The sequence below is a fragment of the Acinonyx jubatus genome, chromosome B2 (genome assembly GCF_027475565.1).
Source record: "Acinonyx jubatus isolate Ajub_Pintada_27869175 chromosome B2, VMU_Ajub_asm_v1.0, whole genome shotgun sequence".
In the NCBI taxonomy this organism is placed as follows: Eukaryota; Metazoa; Chordata; class Mammalia; order Carnivora; family Felidae; genus Acinonyx; species Acinonyx jubatus.
In genome coordinates, this window is record NC_069385.1 from 88,322,933 (window position 1) to 88,344,270 (window position 21,338).

At 33.9% G+C, this 21,338-nt stretch overlaps 1 protein-coding gene across 5 annotated transcripts in view; it reads right to left on the reverse strand.

The window, feature by feature from the left end:
* The window catches only part of ADGRB3 (adhesion G protein-coupled receptor B3), a 727,056-nt gene that overhangs the window by 273,137 nt on the left and 432,581 nt on the right, over positions 1–21,338 (reverse strand). For all 5 annotated transcript variants that reach the window (XM_053222612.1, XM_053222611.1, XM_027057493.2 and 2 more), the window contains one exon: positions 17,074–17,117. In XM_053222612.1, the coding sequence (XP_053078587.1) occupies positions 17,074–17,117 (44 nt within the window). The remainder of the gene's footprint in view (positions 1–17,073; positions 17,118–21,338) is intronic.

Consider the following 21,338-nt stretch of genomic DNA (forward strand, 5'->3'; position numbering starts at 1 on the left):
AGATTTAGATTTTTTATTTTATATAAACCAATCAATTTAAAAACTTTAATTTTGTGTTCTATACAGATAATCAACCGTGAATATTTGAATGATACAAGATAAAGAAAGTGTATTTGATGGAATAATGAGAGCAAACATCTGATAACCACAGTTAACAAACCCAGAATGACATATAAATTTCAATATCATCTGAATAATTCAATCTTTGCTCTCTGGGTGCCAATTTAATTTGGATGTATGTATCCAAATGCTAAATATTAATCAGTCTACTGTTTGTGCTCAATCAGAAAGTAGTTTGGCTTAATAAACATCACTACCAGCACCTTTGTTAGTAAGCAGTAACAACTAATAAATGGATAGTATTGAGAAGAAGAATTACCATCTTCAATCATTTCAACAATTATTAGGTCAGAGCATGAGAGAATCATCAAAATTTCCTTCCAAAATAGAGGAAGAGTCCACATAGGGCATTGCATAGACCCTCTGCCTGGGCCTACCTGTGAGTCATTCTTGACACTTCCTCTCTCTGCCCTACATCAAGTTGACCAACTGGCCAAACTCTGTTGGTTTTAGCTCATAGATATCTCACAAATCTGTCCACATCTCTTCATCCCATTTCCACTGTCCAAACTGCTGACTCACTGACCTAGATTCCTGTAGAAGCCTCTGGAGAAGCCTCCTGCCTGCAGTCGGAACCCCTCTCGTTCAGTGTCTTTTCTCCATTACTATCTAAATTATTTAAAAATGTGTTTCCTTGTACATTTCTCTGGTTTAAACAACTTTTGTGGCTTTCCATATCTTTTAAGAAAAGTCCAAATTCCCTAGCAAGGCAAACATAGCTCTTCCCTCTCTGGCCTTGACTACCTTTCATTCCTGGGGTGCCCAACCTGAGCTTAGGGTACAAGCAGTTCTCAGCAAAGTAGTCACTCTAACACCTTCCTACTGTCATGACACACTGCTTACTCTGTTTTGGAAACTTGTTTCCCCTGATCCCCAATCCCCTACCAACATTCCCCTGTCTATTTAATGGGCTAATACCTTCAGGAATCAACCCAGGCACCATCTCATCTGAGAGATCATCCCTGGATCCCCTAGTCCAACAGGTTCTGTTTTATATGCACTCATTTGCTTATCAACTGTACCCACATGTTCACTTCTCTGTTTTTACCGATTGTAAGTTCTCAAGGGATGGGTCTGTGTTTATTAATTTGTAACTTCTCAGTGCCCAAAACAGTGACTTGCACACCAAACTTATTTCATACATGTTGGTTATCAGCATCATCAACAAATCAAATTTCCAAGGTATTTTTGATCATTTACTGTGAACAAAAATGTATATGAGTTTGGCATGGGGTTAGAGGTGGATGTAGAGGTAAATAAAATTGACACTCTACCCCTCAGGCATTTATAATCTAGTTGGTAAAAGAAGCAACCCCATGAGAAGTTCATTAGAAATGTTACTTCAAATAAACCATTCAAGAAGCATATAAGATATGGGGTCAGCTCTAATGTTTCTCTTTCTTTCCAGAATAAACATCGGAACCAATAAAAAGGTGCTGTATGTTTCTGGAGCTCATTAAGACAAGTCATCAATCTTGACAAAAGACAGAATAGGACATAAAACTCAAGTCTGTAAGGATAGTTACAGAATTTATATAGGAGTTCATTTTTAAGGTGAATGGGACTCGAGGATCTTACCAGCCAAGGAGAAAAAGCCTGTGGGGAGGGCAAAAATAAAGAAACAGGAGGAGAGGGTGTAACTGCTAGTACTTTGAAGTCCTGAGAGAAGCTAGACAAAGAGGAATCCTGGGCCATGCCCACAGTCTGCTTAGAGGGCAATTGGCTCCAGACAGAAACTTAACCATGAGTAAAAGTTATTTCTTTTTCACATTTTTCTAGACCTGTCCAAAAATCTCCAAAAATACTCAAAACTTTTAACACAATGATTTCTTATTTAAAATTAATGGAAGATATGAAAGGCAATTAAATTTTTTTAAATATTTTTTAATGTTTATTTATTTTGAGAGAGAGACAGAGAGTGAGCAGGGGAGGGACAGAGAGAGCAGGAGACACATAATTCGAACCAGGCTCCAGGCTCTGAGCTGTCAGCACAGAGCCTGATGTGGGGCTTGAACCCATGAACTGTGAGATCATGACCTTCACTAAGTCAGATGCTTAATGGACTGAGCCACCCAGATGCCCCTGAAAGGCTATTTTTTAACATCCTTTTATGTCTAAAATTAAACTATTATGTTAACTTAATTAAATTTTGTAAAAATTTCTTCTCCCTAGTATATAAGAATATATGAAACATGTTTATAGTACTGTTAAGCTAATTTCCCCTACGGTATTAATTGTGACCAAACCAAACATTAGGTACTAAATTATCTTTTCCAGAAAATTAGGGTACTATTTCTTTTGCTGCATAGATAAGTTGCTAATTAACCTCCCCTAGCTAGCTCAGTTATAGCCCTCTGCTAATGAACAGCGCGGTTTTAATCCTCAAGTGGTTGTCAGGCTTTATTTGACTTTGTGGTTACATCTCTAACATTTTCCCCTAAAGACTGCCAGTCTTGCTCACTATTTGTATCCTCCAGTACTTAATAAGTACTTGACATGTGGTAGGTACCCGATGAATAGTTCCTGAACAAATGAATGCATGAATGTATGAAATAAATAACTGAATCATGTAGTGAATGAATGACTGACTGACTGAATGAATGTTATGCCCCATCCACCATGGTTACCATTTTATTTGATTAGTCTAAGAAATTCATAAGTATTGGAAGACATGGTTGCAGTATACTTCTGGCCAAAGAATAGTTTGTCCAGGATATCCCCTGTCACTTTGATAAGTATAGGACACATTACAGTCAAATTTCATGGTGACAAGGATTCCTAACAGGCCCAACAAAGCCAAGGACCCAGAAGTACTGAGGATATTCATGATTTCATAGTCCATAAACTTACCTGGAGGAGAGATCTAACAAGGGTTCAGAAGTATATGTAGAATAAAGTCGATAGACTCAATTTGGGTATTTGGCTTTGCACCTAGGTAACAGAAGTCTAGAAAATGAAATGTAGTGAGAGCACTTGAATAATGGTTCTCAAACTTACTGTCTGTTACACCCACTTAGGAAGTTTAATCTGCTAAAAAACAGTGTTCTTACATAGACCCCAGAGTTTGTGATTCGGTAGATTGAAATTGGAGTGAAAATCTGCCTTTTTTGGTAAGTAGCTCTATATTAGTGGTTCTTAGCCAGGAATGATTTTGCCCTCCTCATCCTTGGGGACATATGGCATTATCTGGAGACATTTTTACTCACCACAGCTAAGGGGGAGTAGAGTGCCATTGGTGACTAGTGGGGGGAGGCCAGTGATGCTGCTAAACATTGTATAGTGCCAAGGTTGAGAGACGCTACCGCTTGGGGGAGAGAGAGTCACTAGGGCAGCAACACTATCTCAGCCTGGACCATAGCCGTGAGGCAGATGTAGGAGGTACAGTACATCTAAGGAGGATTTTGATTAAATGAGTAGGATTGGAAACTGGTTCCTCACTTAACTGTAAATTCCTTTACCAGGAACACTCACTCTCTAATAATGCTGCATAAATGAGGTGTCAGTAAATCGTTAATTTGCTTAACCCTAACAATAGAGGCTCAGAAGAGTTCTTCATGATTCCAGGTATACTACAAGGGGGAGAATAGCTCTGAAGAAGAAATGATGTAAATGTTCACTTATTTGTTCATTCATTCAACACATACGACTTTAATATATAATTATTGACTATCTAATTGACATATATCAGAAAAAAAAGTACACCTTTATAAAGTTAATGATTATACCTATGTTCAGAGTAAGTCTCAATAAATATCTTGTGTTAATAGTTTTTGACAAGTTTAATTACAGTTTGAACTGATTCCTGTCCCGCTGACATCCTACAACACTATTTAATAAAAAAATACTATTGTCTACTTTCAATAATAGCAGAACCATGTAAATGACTTTACTGAGAGCTTTAAATATCAGAAAGCAATACAATACTTGCTCTTCAGTACTTCAAAGAATTTCCACTAATTAACCCTTTATCTCCTCAAAATGAAATTATCACTCCTTAGCATTTCAAGACAACTGTAAGCCTCCTTTTCTAAACCTGTAATATCAACATACAAGAATTGCTTCTTTCACCAACTGTGGTTGATTTACCCTTTAGCAGAACAAATTAAGAACTTATCAGTAATTATGAAAATAATTTCCTTCTTTTATTAAAATACTCTGCAGCCAATGCAGCTTAGCACATTATTATTCTGGGTGGCGTAGGTGTTTTGAAAGGCAGTGTGAAAATAAGAGCCTGAATTATGAATTCCTCCCATGAACACTGAATCATTTTATATTTTCTGTGGCAAAAAGAACTTACTTTTCTCTTGAAGGGAAAAAGAACAAGAACATTTTAACTTTCAGGAACACCTAAGATTGCTGTATGGTTTACATTGCACTAAATGACCTATTAACTCTGAAATAGTAATTTATTTTTTATATATGTCCACAAAACTTACTATTTTTGTGTGACGTATCTATATAAACAAGGACCTGTATAAATTTACTGTAAAATAGAACACTGCTTTCAATTTTAATTCAGTAAGTATTTCTTAAATACCTACACTGTTCCAGGAACTGTGCTAGGTGCTGGGAAAGCAGAAATGGAGTCAGACAGCAAAGGGATTCACAGAAATCCAAGGATGAGGAGAGCCTCCCCGAGAAAACCAATGACATCCAACACAATCTATTAAGTTTTGCCTGAAACTGCAGAAGATATACTTTCCTGTCCTTATTTTTTGAAGGGGATCTTACATTTCAGCCACTTGTGATCTATACTTAGATCAGGCTGAGAAAACCTATCAACATAGGACCTACATTGAGCTGAGGCATACATGTCTTTTAGTTCCAGTGATTATTCAAAGGATTGCTGCTCATCTGTGACATAGACTCGTGGATGGCCTGAGGTCATTCCAAACAAAGGTGTTGTATTTCTTTTAGCTGCAGCACAGGCTAGTGTCTCTAGGTTATTTTCCAGTTTTCTCTATCTATACCTTTTGCATAATTTCTTTTGATTTCCCAGCATCAGTTCAATATGCAAAGCTGTTTGGATAACCAGATGCCCTATCTTCCACATGCTTCTAATGTAGGAGAGGTGGAGGGCAGTGAGTTTGGGACAGGGATGTTACACTTTCTATCTTCTAAGTCTCAGCTATCTTGTCCTGAGACTTGAAGGTGACAAAAATTAAAGAAAATAAATCAGATCCCCTTTGTATGTAGCAGATACAGATGGGGTCTAGGTCTGCTCTCTGGCTTCAGTTTTAGTCTAGGCTTAGGTTATAAGCTGTAAAGGATCCATATATGTGTATGATTCCAAAAAGAAGCTGAGTGGTTGCAGACTTGTGAGCAGTACTTTTGTCGGACTGAGTTCTGAGATGCAGTGGCACATTGTTACAATTACGTTTCTAATACAATAGCTGGGGTTGTGTGGAAAGTACTCCTTGCAGACCCAAGCAGTCCTTTTGGGCTGGGCAGGGATCTTCTGGGTTAATAAAATTTCAGAATTTATTTAGTTGAGCGTATATTTCAAGCACATAGACATCCACACATAGCCCATTCCTGGGTAGCTGCCACTGTGATACTTGGGATGATTACAAATCATTGATTTCAAATAGGCTCTATTGGAAGAGTGTCTTCAGTGCTACTCCCATTTCCCTCTTCCCCCTCTCCATCAGCTTATGATGCTGGCAAAAATTCAGGGCAAATAAACTCGCCCAATGCTTACCAAAGCCCAGTTCTAAAATAGCATTAGAAAAGCAGTCACATAATCATACCGGTGCATACTAAAAGTGCTGCTTGTAGAAAGCAGAGAGAATAGCTAGACAATTTTTTGTATGTTATGTATTGGCAATATAGTGCTTTAGTTTTATACTGAAGATATTGATCTTTTTAAGTGCAGATTTCCAACTTACTTCTTTATAAACCACATTTATACGTATTTTAAAATGACTTCTCTTGTTTTCAATCTTTGCAAAATAACGTCATCTGCAATAAGAACTCAGTTTGACTCCAAATATAATTTGTAAGATATGGTTGTTATAGTTGCTACTTGATTTATACTTCTCAAGTAAAATGGTATATATCCATTATATCAAACTAATACAATGATTAAAGAGTAGGTTTAATTTTTTTAATCAGAATCATTACTACTACTACTATATCTATTTTTATCCTATTGCTTTTCCTCAATGGCCTCCACAGTTAAATCTATAGCCTATGTATTTATTACTAAACCTTAAAATAAGTTTTTCACATTGTCCTCAAGTTTACTAATGCTCACTGAAATCTATATTTTAAATAATATGTAAAATAATATTAAGGGTTTAAGAGATATTTACAAATATAGAGTGAATTGCTTGGTTAACAGTGTCTAAGGAGAGCCAACATTTGCTACCTTTAATTACTGAATGTTTCTAACGCCAAAGCTGTAAAATAGTTATTAACTATGGTATAAGTGGACAGTTCTGAGGCATAAAATAAGAGGATGAAATAGCCAATTACATATTAAGGAAATTTTCCAGTCTGTTGTTTATAGTATATATAAGTAGAGGAAGTTTTTAGCCTGAGTCATTCAAAGAACGGAAAAAGTATAGTTCTAAAATTATCTAATATGTATCTTCAGCAATTCAAACCTGGAGCTTTTCTGAAATAGAACTACAGACATTAGCAAATTAAGAGAGGTGCAACAAGGTCATATCCTTACCAGTCAGCTCCAGGTTGCTCCTATTAATACTATACCCATTAATATTTTAACAATATAATTTAAAAAATCCTGGCAAAAAGGTCTCTTGGATCATCCCAGGGCCCCTAAGAACAGTATAAATATGGTGAGAAATGTTGGATGAATTCCAAGTTTTGATTTTATTGATTTTTAAAACATTTAGTTTTTTGAAAACTAACCTCAATGCCTTTAGAGGATGAGGGGGTAGAAGAAGGGTCTGTGGGGCAAGGTGTAGATTGTGCATAAATCCTGATGAGAGCTTCCTGTGGCACGTGGGAGTCTCTTGGTCAGCATCTTTTGGCCATTCTTTGTCCAGGTTATTTTTTTTTTTCTTTGCATACTAATAATCCTTCTCCAGGTATTTTAAACCTTAAAAAATTACTTTTCCACCAAATTTTCTTTGAGAATTAAAGAATGTCAAATATCCAGGATAACAGTACCTGTGCATCACAGATTTTAAGATACCATTGATAGCAGGAAGCACCATTATTTAATGTGTTTAGATGGAAAAATTAGTGCTAATTAATCTATGATGATGTTTTACTGTCACAAAGAATAATACATTTATATGTATTAAAATATTTTAATACAAAATAAATTACTTTTCCAGATACATAAGGCCATTATTCAGGCAGGGGAAGATATTTGTAAAACATCTGCCATGTTTTAGTCACTAGGCCAAGTTTGTTAGAGCTGTTTTTTTCTGTTGATCTTTATGCCCATCACATGCAATATTATGCCCATTTTGACTTTAAGATATATAGATTTTAGAGTAATTGGATATGTTGGAATTACTTTTATTATCACATTTTCTTTCTGTATTACTGATTAAAAAGTTGAAGCTAATTTTCAGTTTCATATCCTTAAAGAAGCAGACAACCTTACTGACAAACTGAAAGCTCTTAGTTCTTTTAGTATTTTCATTGAACTATGAAGAGAAATATTGAACAATATTATCCTTTCAAAAACTGTGGACTTTCCAGATTATTATTCACCTTGTAAATAATTATCTATACAAAATTGGAAGCTTGGGGTGCCTGAGTGGCTCACTGGTTGAGCGTCCAACTTCGGCTCAAGTCATGACCTCGCAGTTTGTGGGTTCAAGCCCCACATCAGGCTCTGTGCTGCTAGCTCAGAGCCTGGGGCCTGCTTCAGATTCTGTGTCTCCCTCTCTCTCTGTTCCTCCCCTGCTCACACTCTGTCTCTATCTCAAAAGTAAATAAACATTAAAAAATTTAAAAATTGGAAGCTTAAATATCATTGGTAAAATTTTAGATTTAGAAATATCTATGAATAAGGTCAAGAAGTTTTCATTTCTGAATTCTAATACCATGTAGAAAATTAATATTAATGAATAGACTGCCCCTTTAGGTTTTTTTTTCTTTTTAATCAACAGACATGGCTTTTTGATTTAAAACCCCTTTTCTTTTTATATAATATGAACATCTTGAGGCTAGAAGTTTTAGCTGTTTCAGTTTCAGAAAATATTTAACTTTCATAGTTTATGTCTACCATTTCTCAGGCATTATACAATTTAATTGGATAGTTGACATAGTAACTACTGTGGGGCCAGACAGACAGACATTTAGACCACAGTCAGAATATAGATGAATATGGAGGATGAAACGCTTCAGGAAAGCTAACTATAATGGGAAGAGAACTTCCCATCAAATGTAACAGTTAGGTAGCATAGGAAAGCACTTGGTCAAACATGAGAAAACGGAGATGGATACTGAAGTGACTGGTACCTTGCACATTTTGGGGACTTGATAAGTAAATATTGTATAAATGAATGGGATATTATCTTGTGATAAGGAATCAAAGGAATACAAATAAATCAGCTGAATTAAATGGCATTCTCTATTCTATCTTCATCAACCGCCCTGCCATGAATTTTTACTTTTTAATACACTCTATAATTTATTTACCTATTATATTTATGTTCTTATGACCCTCCCTGCACTCCTTCTACATCTAAATTCCATAAATCAGGTATTTTTGTCTGTTCACTAATATATGTGCCAGGTACCTTGAATAGAAGAACAAATACTAGGTTCTCAAGAAATATGTGTTATGCGAATTAATGAATTTACAGAGCTCTAACTATTTGCAAATTTCTTTGCTAAGCATAGCAGAAATTACAAAGATAAATGTGACATACTTCAGTTACCAAGGCATTTAAATCTAAAAAGGAATATCAAATTGCTATAATATAAGGCAGAAAACATAAGAGTTATCAAAGGTATAGATAAAAAGTACAGTAGAGCAATGCTTCTCAACAGATATGCTATGAGAAATGGTGAGCTGTTCAGGTATAACAGGTGTGAGAAGATGTTGCTTTAGATTTCCTATTTTTAGCAATAAGCTTTTTTTTTTTCCAGTGTAGTTCTCCCATTTGAATACTGCTAGAAATACTAAAATAAAAAAAAATGTGACAGTGCCTCAGCCCTAATGTGGATTTGCAGTTTGGGAAAACATCACCTGGGCAATCCAGGTAACCTCTAGACTGAATTTAGTTTAAGGGTTCTTGGTGCAGGGGTAGTATCGCCAGGTGGTCAGAAGAGGCAAATACAAATTGTTTTTGGAAGAACATATCTTTATCCTAGGCATCAAAGAATCCTCACGAATAATATTTTAAGGACAATAAGCATGACATAACCTAGCACACTAGGATACAAGGTACTATGAGTGAGAATTCAGAGGGAAAAAAGGGAGCAAAAACAGATCCACAAAAATTTCAAACATAGGAATTATCAATCATAGATTATAAAACAATTGTGCTTACTAAGTTAAAATAAATAAAACACCTGCATAAATATGAAACTCTACAAAGCAATCTAGATTTTTTTTTAATTCTCAAATGAAAACTCTAGAAATGAAAAAAAAGACAACTTAAATAAAAACTCTACAAATAATTAAATAGTTAGAAAAAAAAAGTGAAGAGAGAAATACTGAATTGAAGGTTAGGTTAACCAAAATATATCACTGAGGGGGAAGAAAAAAAGCAGAAAATCTGGAAGAGAGTTCATGATACCAGGTGAATAGGAAACAACATTCTTCAGAGTTCTGCATGAAGGTGAGACAGATTGTATAGGTGAGTCTATATTTGAAAAAATTATGATTGAGAACTTTTCATAACTAATAGTTATTGATTCTCCCTACTCTTGGGCAGCCTACTTTGTTTCTGCTTGCAAAGATTTTTCATTCATTTACCCCTATGTGCTTTAAAATTATTTTCTATGTATGCCAAGACATGGAAAATGCTGGAAAACATTGTTTTGGGTAGGTGTTAACAAATTTTTTAAAGAACCAGACAGTAAATATTTTAAAATTTGCAGGCCATATGGTTTCTGCTACAATGATTCAACACAAATGGTTGTAGGATAAAAGCAGCCACAAACAATTTGTAAACAAATAGGTGAGACGTGTTCCAATAAAACTTTATTTACAGAAACAGATATCAGTCTGCCTTTGTCCTAGCCTAGAGGCTATTAGTTTTCTAACTCATACTTTAGAGGATCAAAACATGGATATAAAAAACACGTGGTTCCATTTTACTCCCAATATCAGCTCTCAGAATATTGATGAAGGCATAATGCAATGTTTCTTGAACTTTATTGCCCACACTCATGGACATAATGGGTTGGTAATAATATTAGAGGTACACATATAGACTATATAAGTTAAAAAGGGATAATTTATCCACTAACAAAGCCAAAATTATACCTTCAGGAAACTAAATTCAATACCATAAAATCTGTGATGGAATTCAAAACATCCAAAGAAAATTTAAAACATTTTAAAGGATGAAAAAGAAAAAAAATTCTGAAGTAAGCTGAAACAAGGTCATTCTGAATTATAATGGATTTATAAGGAAATACACAATTGCAGATATAAGAAATTTTCAAAAAGTAATGTACAGTCTAAGAAAAAAAAGTAAAGAAAACTCCACATAGTTTCCTACCAATGACTCTTTATTGTATTGCTATTTTCTCAAATGATTAGGTTTTTTAATTGCTTTTTGTAGTACTTTTAAAAGAACATGGTTGTTTTGCAAACAAAAGCAAAATTTTATCAGTTATAAAACTGAAAACAAATAACTATTATAAATTTGGGTATGACTATTTAAATTACTGCAGACTAGGTAAATTTTAATTTACAAGGACCAGTATTTTGATAATGTGAAAGTCTAATGTTCTCATTTCTGTTAGTGTGAGTATAATGAAAGGAAATAAAGCATAATAACATAGTTTTATACTATTTGAGAATTGATCATTGAGCCTGAATGAATAATGGGAAATTCCATGGAATCTTGACATCTTAGATACAAACACCAAAAATTTAACTTAATTGCATCTGCCTTGGGTCCGTTTGGGCTCTGAATATACCAGCTGAGATAAAACTATACTAAATGCCAATCAGAAATAATTATTTCTTACCATTCACTACAGAAGAGCAAACACAACCTTAGAGACTATCCAGTAAAAATGAACATACTGATACCTAAGACATATATTGGTATACAAGGAGTTACACATAATAATGTTAATTTGGAAGACTGAACACCATATGTTTGTAATATAATCATGTAATTTATTTCCAAAGTATTGACTACCATGATGTACTTGCAGTCTAACAAGTTTTAAGCAGACCAATCTATGCAATTAAATTAATAACATTTCTTGAAGTTAAATAGTTTTAAAATCCTATGTCTGGTTAATTGAATTACTAAGAAATTCTAAAAACAGATCTACTGGAATCATGGCTAAATGTATGCTGAATATTTTAAATACAGAGTTCCTTTTTTCACTGCTATTCAAGAAAAGACTTCAGTTAGGTAAGTGTAGGTGTGTAAAGGACACTTCTATATGTCCCCTAAAACAATAGGACCATCATATTACTCTTGCATGAGACTCTTGATGGCAGGGTTGTAGGTTTGAGCCCCATGTTGGGTGTAGAGATTACTTAAAAGTAAAATCATATTACTGATTTGCATAGCTGTTCTTTTTCTGTTTTGTTTCTTAACTATTATATAAATTAAGCCTCCAACAAGATCTCTCCCTTGCTCTTTTTCGCTCCTTTCTAATAATCATGAAAATACTAAGTTCTCTCCATATCAATTTGCCAAGTCTAACGCAGTGTGAATAGAGTCTTATAAAAGAGCTTTATGATCTGGTTATCACTTGGAGGGGAAAGTTTGGTTACCCAATTATAGTAATGCTCTGCATAATTGTTTTGAATATCTCAAAGCTAATAGATCTTTCTTAAAGTGTATGTCCCTAAAGTTATAACATCATGTCTCCATAATGGCATGAATTTGTCAGTCCCCTGAAGAGCAAAGAAAATGATGGCAACCCCTCTAGAGTGATGGCATGAGGCCAAAGTGTTCGTTTTATTTTTTTTTAGGAATCATATTGCCAGGTAGATGAAATGGTGACTTCCAATATAAATGACAAAAGAGAGGAAAAAATTCTGGGTATGAAGAAATAAGGATAATAGAAGCAAAGGAGAGGAATCACTTCAATTCAATTACTTAACTTTGAGATAAAACAAGCCAGTATCAGTCTCAATCAAAATGTGACTACTGCAACTCCCAACTGTAATAAATCAATCTGAAATGTAGGAAAGACCATTAAAAGTTTTTGTTTTTGGGGCACCTGGCTGGCTCAGTCAGTAAAGCATGCAACTCTTGATGGCAGGGTTATAGGTTCAAGCTCCATGTGGGGCTTAAAAATAAAATCATATATATATATATATATATATATATATATATATGAGATTACTTAAAAATTAAATCATATATATATGTCATATATACATGATTTGTTTTCAATCACAAAGTAGGCATAAAAGTTATAAATGGATTGATAAAACTGCTTAGCAATAGTTAAGAAATTATAATTAAAATTTATGCAATTGACATTCTGGAAACATTTTCTGAAAACAAACTTGATCTTTCACAGACAGACCTGATAGCATCAGATGGTGCTACTAAGAACCATAGAGAAAGACCACAGGTTAATTAAAAGAAAGGATTAGGGTTTTTCTAGGGAATGTAGTCACCACACATGATCTAACACTCAAAATCCAAATTTAGAGTATCCCAAAGGATGTGCAAATTATTGCCCTAAGTATAGCTTTATAAGCTATATTAAAAGAAAACATTTAAACATTTAAAAAGAAACACTTCTAACCAAAAAAGCCTATTTCTGAAGTGAGAAAGTACTTTCAATTTATTTCATGGGTCATCCATAATGAAACATTTTCTGCATCCTGTTAATTAGTTATCCAAAGCAAGATAAAAATATGTTTTAAAATTGTCTAAAACTATTGTGACCAATCAGACTAAAATAAAAATATCTTTTCTTGGGATTATCAGGGTAACAGATTATCATGAGAAATAAAATGGATTGTTTATAACAGACCTCAGTATTGTACCAAGCTGAAGTATTCTCCCTTCAAACTTCCAATATTAGGTCTAATAATTGCTAGAGCTGTATGTCACTAATAAGATGGAACATACATGGAAATAATTCTCAAAGAGAAACCGTAGCTGAGAAATATTTGAACATTTATTCTTGTACAAAACTAATCAATTGAAGAACTTGTTGAATATATGCTACGTGCAGATGTCCTAGGCATTAAGGATGCAGTAGTGAATAAGAAAAAGTATCTCTCTCATGGCACTTACTTTCTAGTCAGGGAGACAGACAAAGAGAAATAAAAATAAATACTAAAGTAGGAATGTATGCTGTGATGAATACAAAATAGGGCGCTATAAAGAGAACAGTGCAACACTCTGGACTGGATGGTCAGAAACAACTTCAAGAAGGGATGTACAAGGAGATACACAGAAGCACAGTTCATTTAACAAAATAAATTTAAAATCACCTCAATGCCATCAATATTAGGGATAATAGATCAATTATGATATATTTATACAATGCAGCACGTACAAGAAGTGTAACATATGTAGTAAAGTTTTAAAATTTCCACAACGTATTGTGGATTTAAAAATTGAGGATGCCAGTGTTACACACTGTGTGATAATATTTATGTAAAAATTGTATTAATTTCTATGGCTGCATACATATGTCAAAGCATAAGCGGATACCTGGAATTATACATAACAAAATATAAATAGAAGTGACCTTGGGGAGATGGGTAGATATAGACACCCAAGTTGATTAAGGTGATTAATTGGGACTTCTGCCTAAGCAATTATGTTTTAAAGTTTTATACATAAAAGATACTCAGGCATTAATTTTGCAATTAAAAATTAATTTAAGGGGTGCCTGGGTGGCTCAGTCAGGCATCTGACTTCAGCTCCGGTCATGATCTCACGGCTCATGAGTTTGAGCCCCGTGTTGGGCTCTGTGCTGACAGCTCAGAGCCTGGAGCCTGCTTTGGATTCTGTGTCTCCCTCTCTCTCTGCCCCTCCTCCACTCACACTCTGTCTCTCTCTCCCTCAAGAATAAATAAACATTAAAAAAATTAAAAAAAATAATTTAAAAAATTAAAAGTAAGGCAAGAGGGGAGGGGGATAAAGGGTGGGCAAAATGACTGAAGGGGGTCAAAAGGTAGAAACTTCTAGTTATACAATAAACAAGTCATGGTGATAAAATGTACAGCATGGTGACTATAGATGGTGTTGCATATTTGAATGTTGCTAAGAGAATAAATCATTAAAATTCTCATCACAGGAAAAAAAATACAACTATATGTGGTTATGGTTATTAACTGGACTTGTGGTGATCATTTTGTAATACAAACAAATATCAAATCATTACGTATACCTGAGACAAATATAATGTTATATATCAATTATACCTTAATGAAAAAGGTAAGACAATCTGATAACATAAACCAAAATTAAAAGACAATTTTTTTTTAAAGTAGGCTTCACACCCAGCACAGAGTCCTACGATGGGGTCTGAACTCACAACCCTGAGTTTAAGCCCCTGAGATTAAGACCTGAGCCATGATCAAAAGTTGGATGCTCAACTGCCTGAGCCACTCAGGAGCCCCAAAAGACAACGTCTAATTTCAACTTCATTACTGCAATCTTGAAAAAATCATTTAAGTCAACTCATTTCTATATAAAACGTAGTAGCCTTATCCCTTCATAACTAACTATACTTAGAGCACTTATACTTAGATTTGAAATCATTGCATTGTTAAAACTATTGTGTATATATATGAACATGATAAAAATAAATCAGCTGTGAAGAAAATAAATACAGTTGTCTTAACCTTCATTGTTTAAAACTCACCCAGAAAAACAATTTAATGATAAAACACTCTGGTAAGAGGGTGATGGGACAGAAGTTCTGTCAGTTTTGATTACTTTTCAAATACATCAAAGAAACATGCACTGCACTGATCTCTTCAGATAATCTACTTTGAAAGGCAGCTAACCACACCTCTGACTGGATAGTTTTCTTCAAGGACAACTTAACAGTTGAATTTCGTAAGGCTAAAATATGTTTTTGTTTGTTTGTTTGTTTTTTTGTGTGACAGATAAGAGTCATGTTTTAGCAGATGTTGGAGAAAGAGTGTGATTGACTCCTAAGACTAATGCTGACCTCAAACACTAATATATTTATAAATTAAACTTAAAACCTTAGACATTCTGTGAAAGAAAACCAAAAGAGTCACACAATAGGAGAATGCTGTTTCTTCTCATAGTATTCATTGAACAGTCCCAAAGGTCTTTCAGAATAACTAACACTTCCCCTTTTTGGATTGACACTGAAGCATGTTCTACCCACTAAAAAGATAATAAAACTAAATCCAGGTTGGTTATTATTCATGAAGATATGCAAGTAGCTATAAACTGGAGTTTAAGATGGTATATTTTTCTTAAGTAGAAACCATTTGATTAGATTTTTGTGGTGTTTCATTCTTTCTTTGGCTATACAACATACTAAACAGTGCCTTAGAATATACTACTAGAGTTTTTTCTGGCTATTGGTAAAGAGCAAATCTTGCAAGAATTTTCCTACCATGGACTTCTGTATTGGATTTCAAAAAAGAAAAAAATTATGACATCAGTGAGGATATCCACCTGATGTTATCACCAGGGCAAGTTGGGTTCTTTTTATGGCACTAGGGTTCTTGCGAGAAGAGGATCCCTAGAATATCAGAATCTATAGCAAATAATATGCCCAATGTCACTTATTAATTATCCACATAAATACTGTAATTTAAATTGCATCCATTCCCTAAAAATAACAACATTTCCAGTAGGTTTGCTCTTTATCTAGAAATTCTAATCATGCCCTTCTCCTAGACCCTCCAATAACTTGTGAGAGGCAAGTAACATAATAAAACCTCAGATGTAGATCAGATATGGGGTGAAGAACACCGGGAAAAATCTTAGAATACCTAGTACTCAACAATGTGGTGCCCTAACTAACAGCATCAACATAGAGCTATTAGCTCTATGGGATTAATTGATATTTATCTCCCTTTCATTCAAAACAAAACAAAAAACAAAACAAAACAAAAAACAAAACAAAACAAAACATTGTATAATCTGGAAATAAATGTACATAAATATTTAAAACGTAAGAGTCTAGTTAAAACTTAATCAGGACATTTCTGCTCTTTGAGTCCTTCCTTAAAATCTTACAGAATCACTGATGAGATTAAGATGATTTTGACCAGATATATTGCAATTACTTACAGAAAGGAATCATTGAAGAATTATTAATCCTCATTTATTACAATTGTTTTCTTTTGTCTTCATGAATTCATTAAATAGGTGAATAAGACAATTAAATGTCACTCAATGTTTTTATAATAAAATAATCTGGAAGGGCCATATAAATATTACATTACTCTGATAATAGATTCAAGGTCATGCAAATAATATAGTGGTCTAATGATCATAGAGATTGCTATTTTAGTGTGCAATGCTAAGCTGGAGTACTAGGGCAAGATGTTGAAATATTATTTGAGCTCCTATGACTTTAAAATATTAGAGCTTCTAAAAAATCCTCATGGGATTTGCATAGCAATGTGTCTTACATATTAGGTAATGCAAACCTATCTTGGGACATAATCTGATGGCATCATCACACACAAACACATTCATCATCTTGTCCTGCAGATTCAAAAAGCAAAATGTTTTCTGAGTGTAACACACATCCCACTAACTTATCATTTTCCTGTTGACTAGCAGGCAACTGAAATAACTTAATGTGCTTTGAATATATGATCCAAAGTAATATAAGAAAACATCTGTCACTTACGTTTTTGAGTCATCCCACAATACACAATAGGGATTCAAAGTACCCTAAAAATAAGCAGAAAAAGAATAAATGTATCATGAATACACACAACAAAAATGTAAGTTTTATGTGAAATGCAAGCAGAATGGTGGGTTTCTTATCTTGCAGTATGAAACTTTTAAGATTCCACCTCTATTTTTTTCCTTGCATAAAAAATTTGTATGCTTTTTCTCATAGACTTGGTGATGCATTTTATGAAATTCTCTTCATGAAGACAATACATTTACCACAAATGTCATAACCTATGTTTAGTTATTTTGAAAATTGAAAGTGAAGCTCTCATATAGCTCAAGGTCTATATTTCAATGATTTCTATTTCATCCTTTTACCTGTAAAATATTAATTCCTGGATTATTTCCTTTAGGAAGGCCAAAGTATCTACACAATTTAAATCATGATGAAACATTCTGTATTATGCACATGTACAAAACACCACTGACATCCTCATTACTCTCTAGTTGGTCACCTTCCTAGGGGCAAGAGATAGTAACATTAATTGTCCATTTCTGGAGAGTGTGTTGGCTTGCAATAGCTTTTTTTCCCCTAAAAATGGGCTTATTAGGTATGGCTGTATCTTTTAAAAAGGAACATTTTATTCAATAATGATGACGATGAATGAAATACAAACTGATGCCCCTCACAGCATTCTTTGAGTTGGTTTTCCCTTACAGTACAAAGAATGTGAGTGCCATTAAAAGAGATTTTAGGTACAAATTTGTATTTGATATGCAAACTTCTCTGCCCCACACCCCCTTTCCCCTACCAAGTCATTCATGGCTGCCCTCTTGGGGTGTAGTTCACAATTAGCATGAACTAAACCAGATCCACTATTTAATAGTCCCTTTGCATGTCTCCTTAATTATAATAATTGTACCTATTGAGTGAGATGGAGATGGAAGCATAAAATGGGATGTTCTTTCGAATTTGGAAAGAAATAAAGTTTAATCATTTCCTTCCTATAAGCCTAATTTAAGATGTAAAAGTGGTAAAGTCTCAGTAGAGCTATTATTATCTCTTAAAGACCATCTCATTCTTTTGAAATCCAGAAAAAATGCAGACATGACCACATCTAGACCACGGCAAAGTGTTTCTTTTTTTTAATAGTTCACAGACAAGGTTACATTGGTTTTGGGTGTACAACACAGGAATTTGACAAGTTTATATGTCATGTTTTGCAATATCTTCTTAATCCACAGATCACTTTTGTATAGATCATGTCTAATGAAACTATGTAAAAAAAATGTCAAATTTTTATTGGTTCAATATTTATATATGTATGAGTGGCTACCATGACCTTCAGGATGATACAAAGAATATTCTCCGCACTGGATTACCTTGGGTAGTGGTTTCTGTTTTGAAGAGTACCAACTGTTGAAATGTTTTCCTTCTGTTTGTCAGATTCATTGGGCTTTATTTTGCCCTTTTGAAACTAGCCTAATAATTATTCCTTTACATGATATCTTTAGATAGCTACAAATGCTATTATATCCCTGAAGAGTCTTCTCTATTAAACATACTCCGTGGATTTCAAGTTCTCTCATTCCCCACATCACTCATATCTTGGAGCACACGTTTAAAGCACATTTAGGGCAACTATCCATGTATAGAACCTACCCGTATAGAACAAAGTGGTGCTCTTTCCATCTCCTTTAGGTGCCACATTCTTAATAATGCAGACTAGGACTACATCAGATATATTTGTAGTCTCTTCCTCAGCTTGATTACATATACATTGAGGTCTCTTAGGAGAGACATTCTGAATCCTGATTTTGACATCCCACACATTCACTATTGCTTCAAAACTTTTAATCATTAGAGGATTAAGAGACAAACATGGTATCTATGACCTCATCCGACCAAGTCATTAATAAAAATGATGACTAGGCCAAGGCAGATACAAGTTACAGTCCTGAAACATGCTACTGGCTCCATTCCACAGGTGGACATTCTCCCCCATAACAGCCAGCTCCCAGCCCTCAGTCTTGTCTTACATGTAGATAATCACTGTCTTCAAAAGTCTAGGCAGGCTCTTTGTGAAACGTTCCCTTTCTAAGTGCTGTTTTCTGGGTCCGTTCTAGAATTTCACTGGAAATAAAAATTTTAAATAGTGATTCTAAAATTTTTGTAATCCACCCCAATTTTATTTTTTCTTTTAATTATAACATTTGACTAACTCCAATATTTTAGCACCATTACCATTCTCCAAAAATTCCTCAAGGGCCACATTAGCCAAGGTATCTTACTTCTTATCAAATGTTCATACCTATAAACTATGCTGTTAGAACAAAAACACTTCCTTCCCTGAAAAAAGTTACAGTCTTATAGAAGTTGATGAGAAACACACACGTGGAATGTTTATATAACCATAAATAGATATGTTTTTATAAGTGTTACTAGTCATAATATACTGTTTAAGGGACAAATGAGGGGCATCATGGCTTGTGTTAGATCAAGTTTCATGGACTAAGTGTATCTTTAATGTGGTTCTACAGGAGGCATAGATCTGGGGAGGGTCACAGAAGGGAGTGGTGTTTTGAATTGTTTTCTTTTTCTTGTTCTTCCTTTATTTTTCCTTTATTTTTAAAATTGTTTTCTTCCTTGGTCTTATGAGATACTATCTGGTTTTAGCTTAAATTTTCATTCAATTTGTGACTTTGTAAGAAATCCTTAGCATAGCTACAATGTTGTATCATAAAGTTATGGTGTATTTATCTGGGATTTGTTCAAAGAACTCAGAGCACTTTATAGAAAACAAATTACCCTTGAAATATTACAGTGAAGGATATGAGTATATGTTTAATTAATATAGAAATTATTATAGAAAGGTGATACATTCACGTTTAGAAGAACCAGAGATAATGGTCTTTAGAAGAACCACAGATAATGGTTCTTCTAAATCTAGTTCACTTCTTTTAGTAATATATGGGTTAGATAAAGTTAAACCATTACAGGATACTGATTATAGGATTAATATTTCATATTTAGTGTTCCTAATAGTTTACAACAAAAGGAAAATAATATTAGAAAAGAAATATAATATGAATATAATTGTTTGAATATCTCTTTCTTTTTTACTCTCCTAAAGAAACTTATTTCTACTTTCAGATAAAAATGTAAAGGTGAGAAATGTTTGTTCTACTCTTAATCCATGCCATTGTTAACCCTTCATTTTATCCTCTACCTTCTTCACCTCTCATCTCTTGGATCTTATCTCATATTGCTCTTTCTTTTTGTCCTTGTGAAAATTTAAAAAGCATCCACATGAGGCTTGTTAAAGGTTCCAAAATGCACTACTCACTCTTGTGCTTCACTCTACATTCTGGAACCTACACGACAGACAGACACTGCCCTCTGTGAGTTCTAGTGCAGTTACGAATATGGAGGTCTGTGAGCTGCGGTCAATTATTTAAACATTTGAAGTTTAGAAAAATAAGCAGAACAAAGAAATCAGAGGAATCTTAGTATCTGGATAGACCAGTTGCTTAAAGGAAAAAGAATGTGTGATGGGAAACATAAGGCAAATATCAATGACAAATGAATACTAAACATGAAAAAAGAATGGCTAAAAAGTTCTGCTGAGAAATCACTTATAAAATATTTGTTATAATTTTTAGATACTTTTCTCAAAGGTACTCTGCTACAAGATCTGTTATGAGGAATTTACAGGAAGTCAATAACAGGAAATGGTGAGCCCAACAGAGAGTAACAAATGTGATGACAGAAACAAGGGGAAAAAAGTTGAGCTATACACTAGCCGATAGACGTAGATTTAAGAAATGCACTAAGTTAAGGAAACAAAAAAATTCCCAGGCATATGAGATAAATGTACGTAAGAAAATTCATTTTCAAAACTGTTAATAACTTTGACACTTAAAATATTAAAACTTCACGTTTTTGAAAACTTTTGGAAATATACTATCTTCTTGAAAACCACATTTTTGGTAAAACAAGCAAGCAAACAAACAGATAGCAACAGAAAAAAAAACTGTCTCTCTTGATCCCAGTCAAAATAGAATAGTTAAACTCAAGTTAAATATTTCTACTCACCTACATTTAAGCATTTTAAAAATGTACCATGATTCAAATTTCCTAATTACCATAGGTACTCTACATACTACTTTCAAGTGTCTTTAATAGTCTTTGCCTTTTTTTTTACTTTTACTTTTACCTCTCTCCCTTTTTCCACATCAACGAAACCAATATACCCATTTAACAGTATAATATAC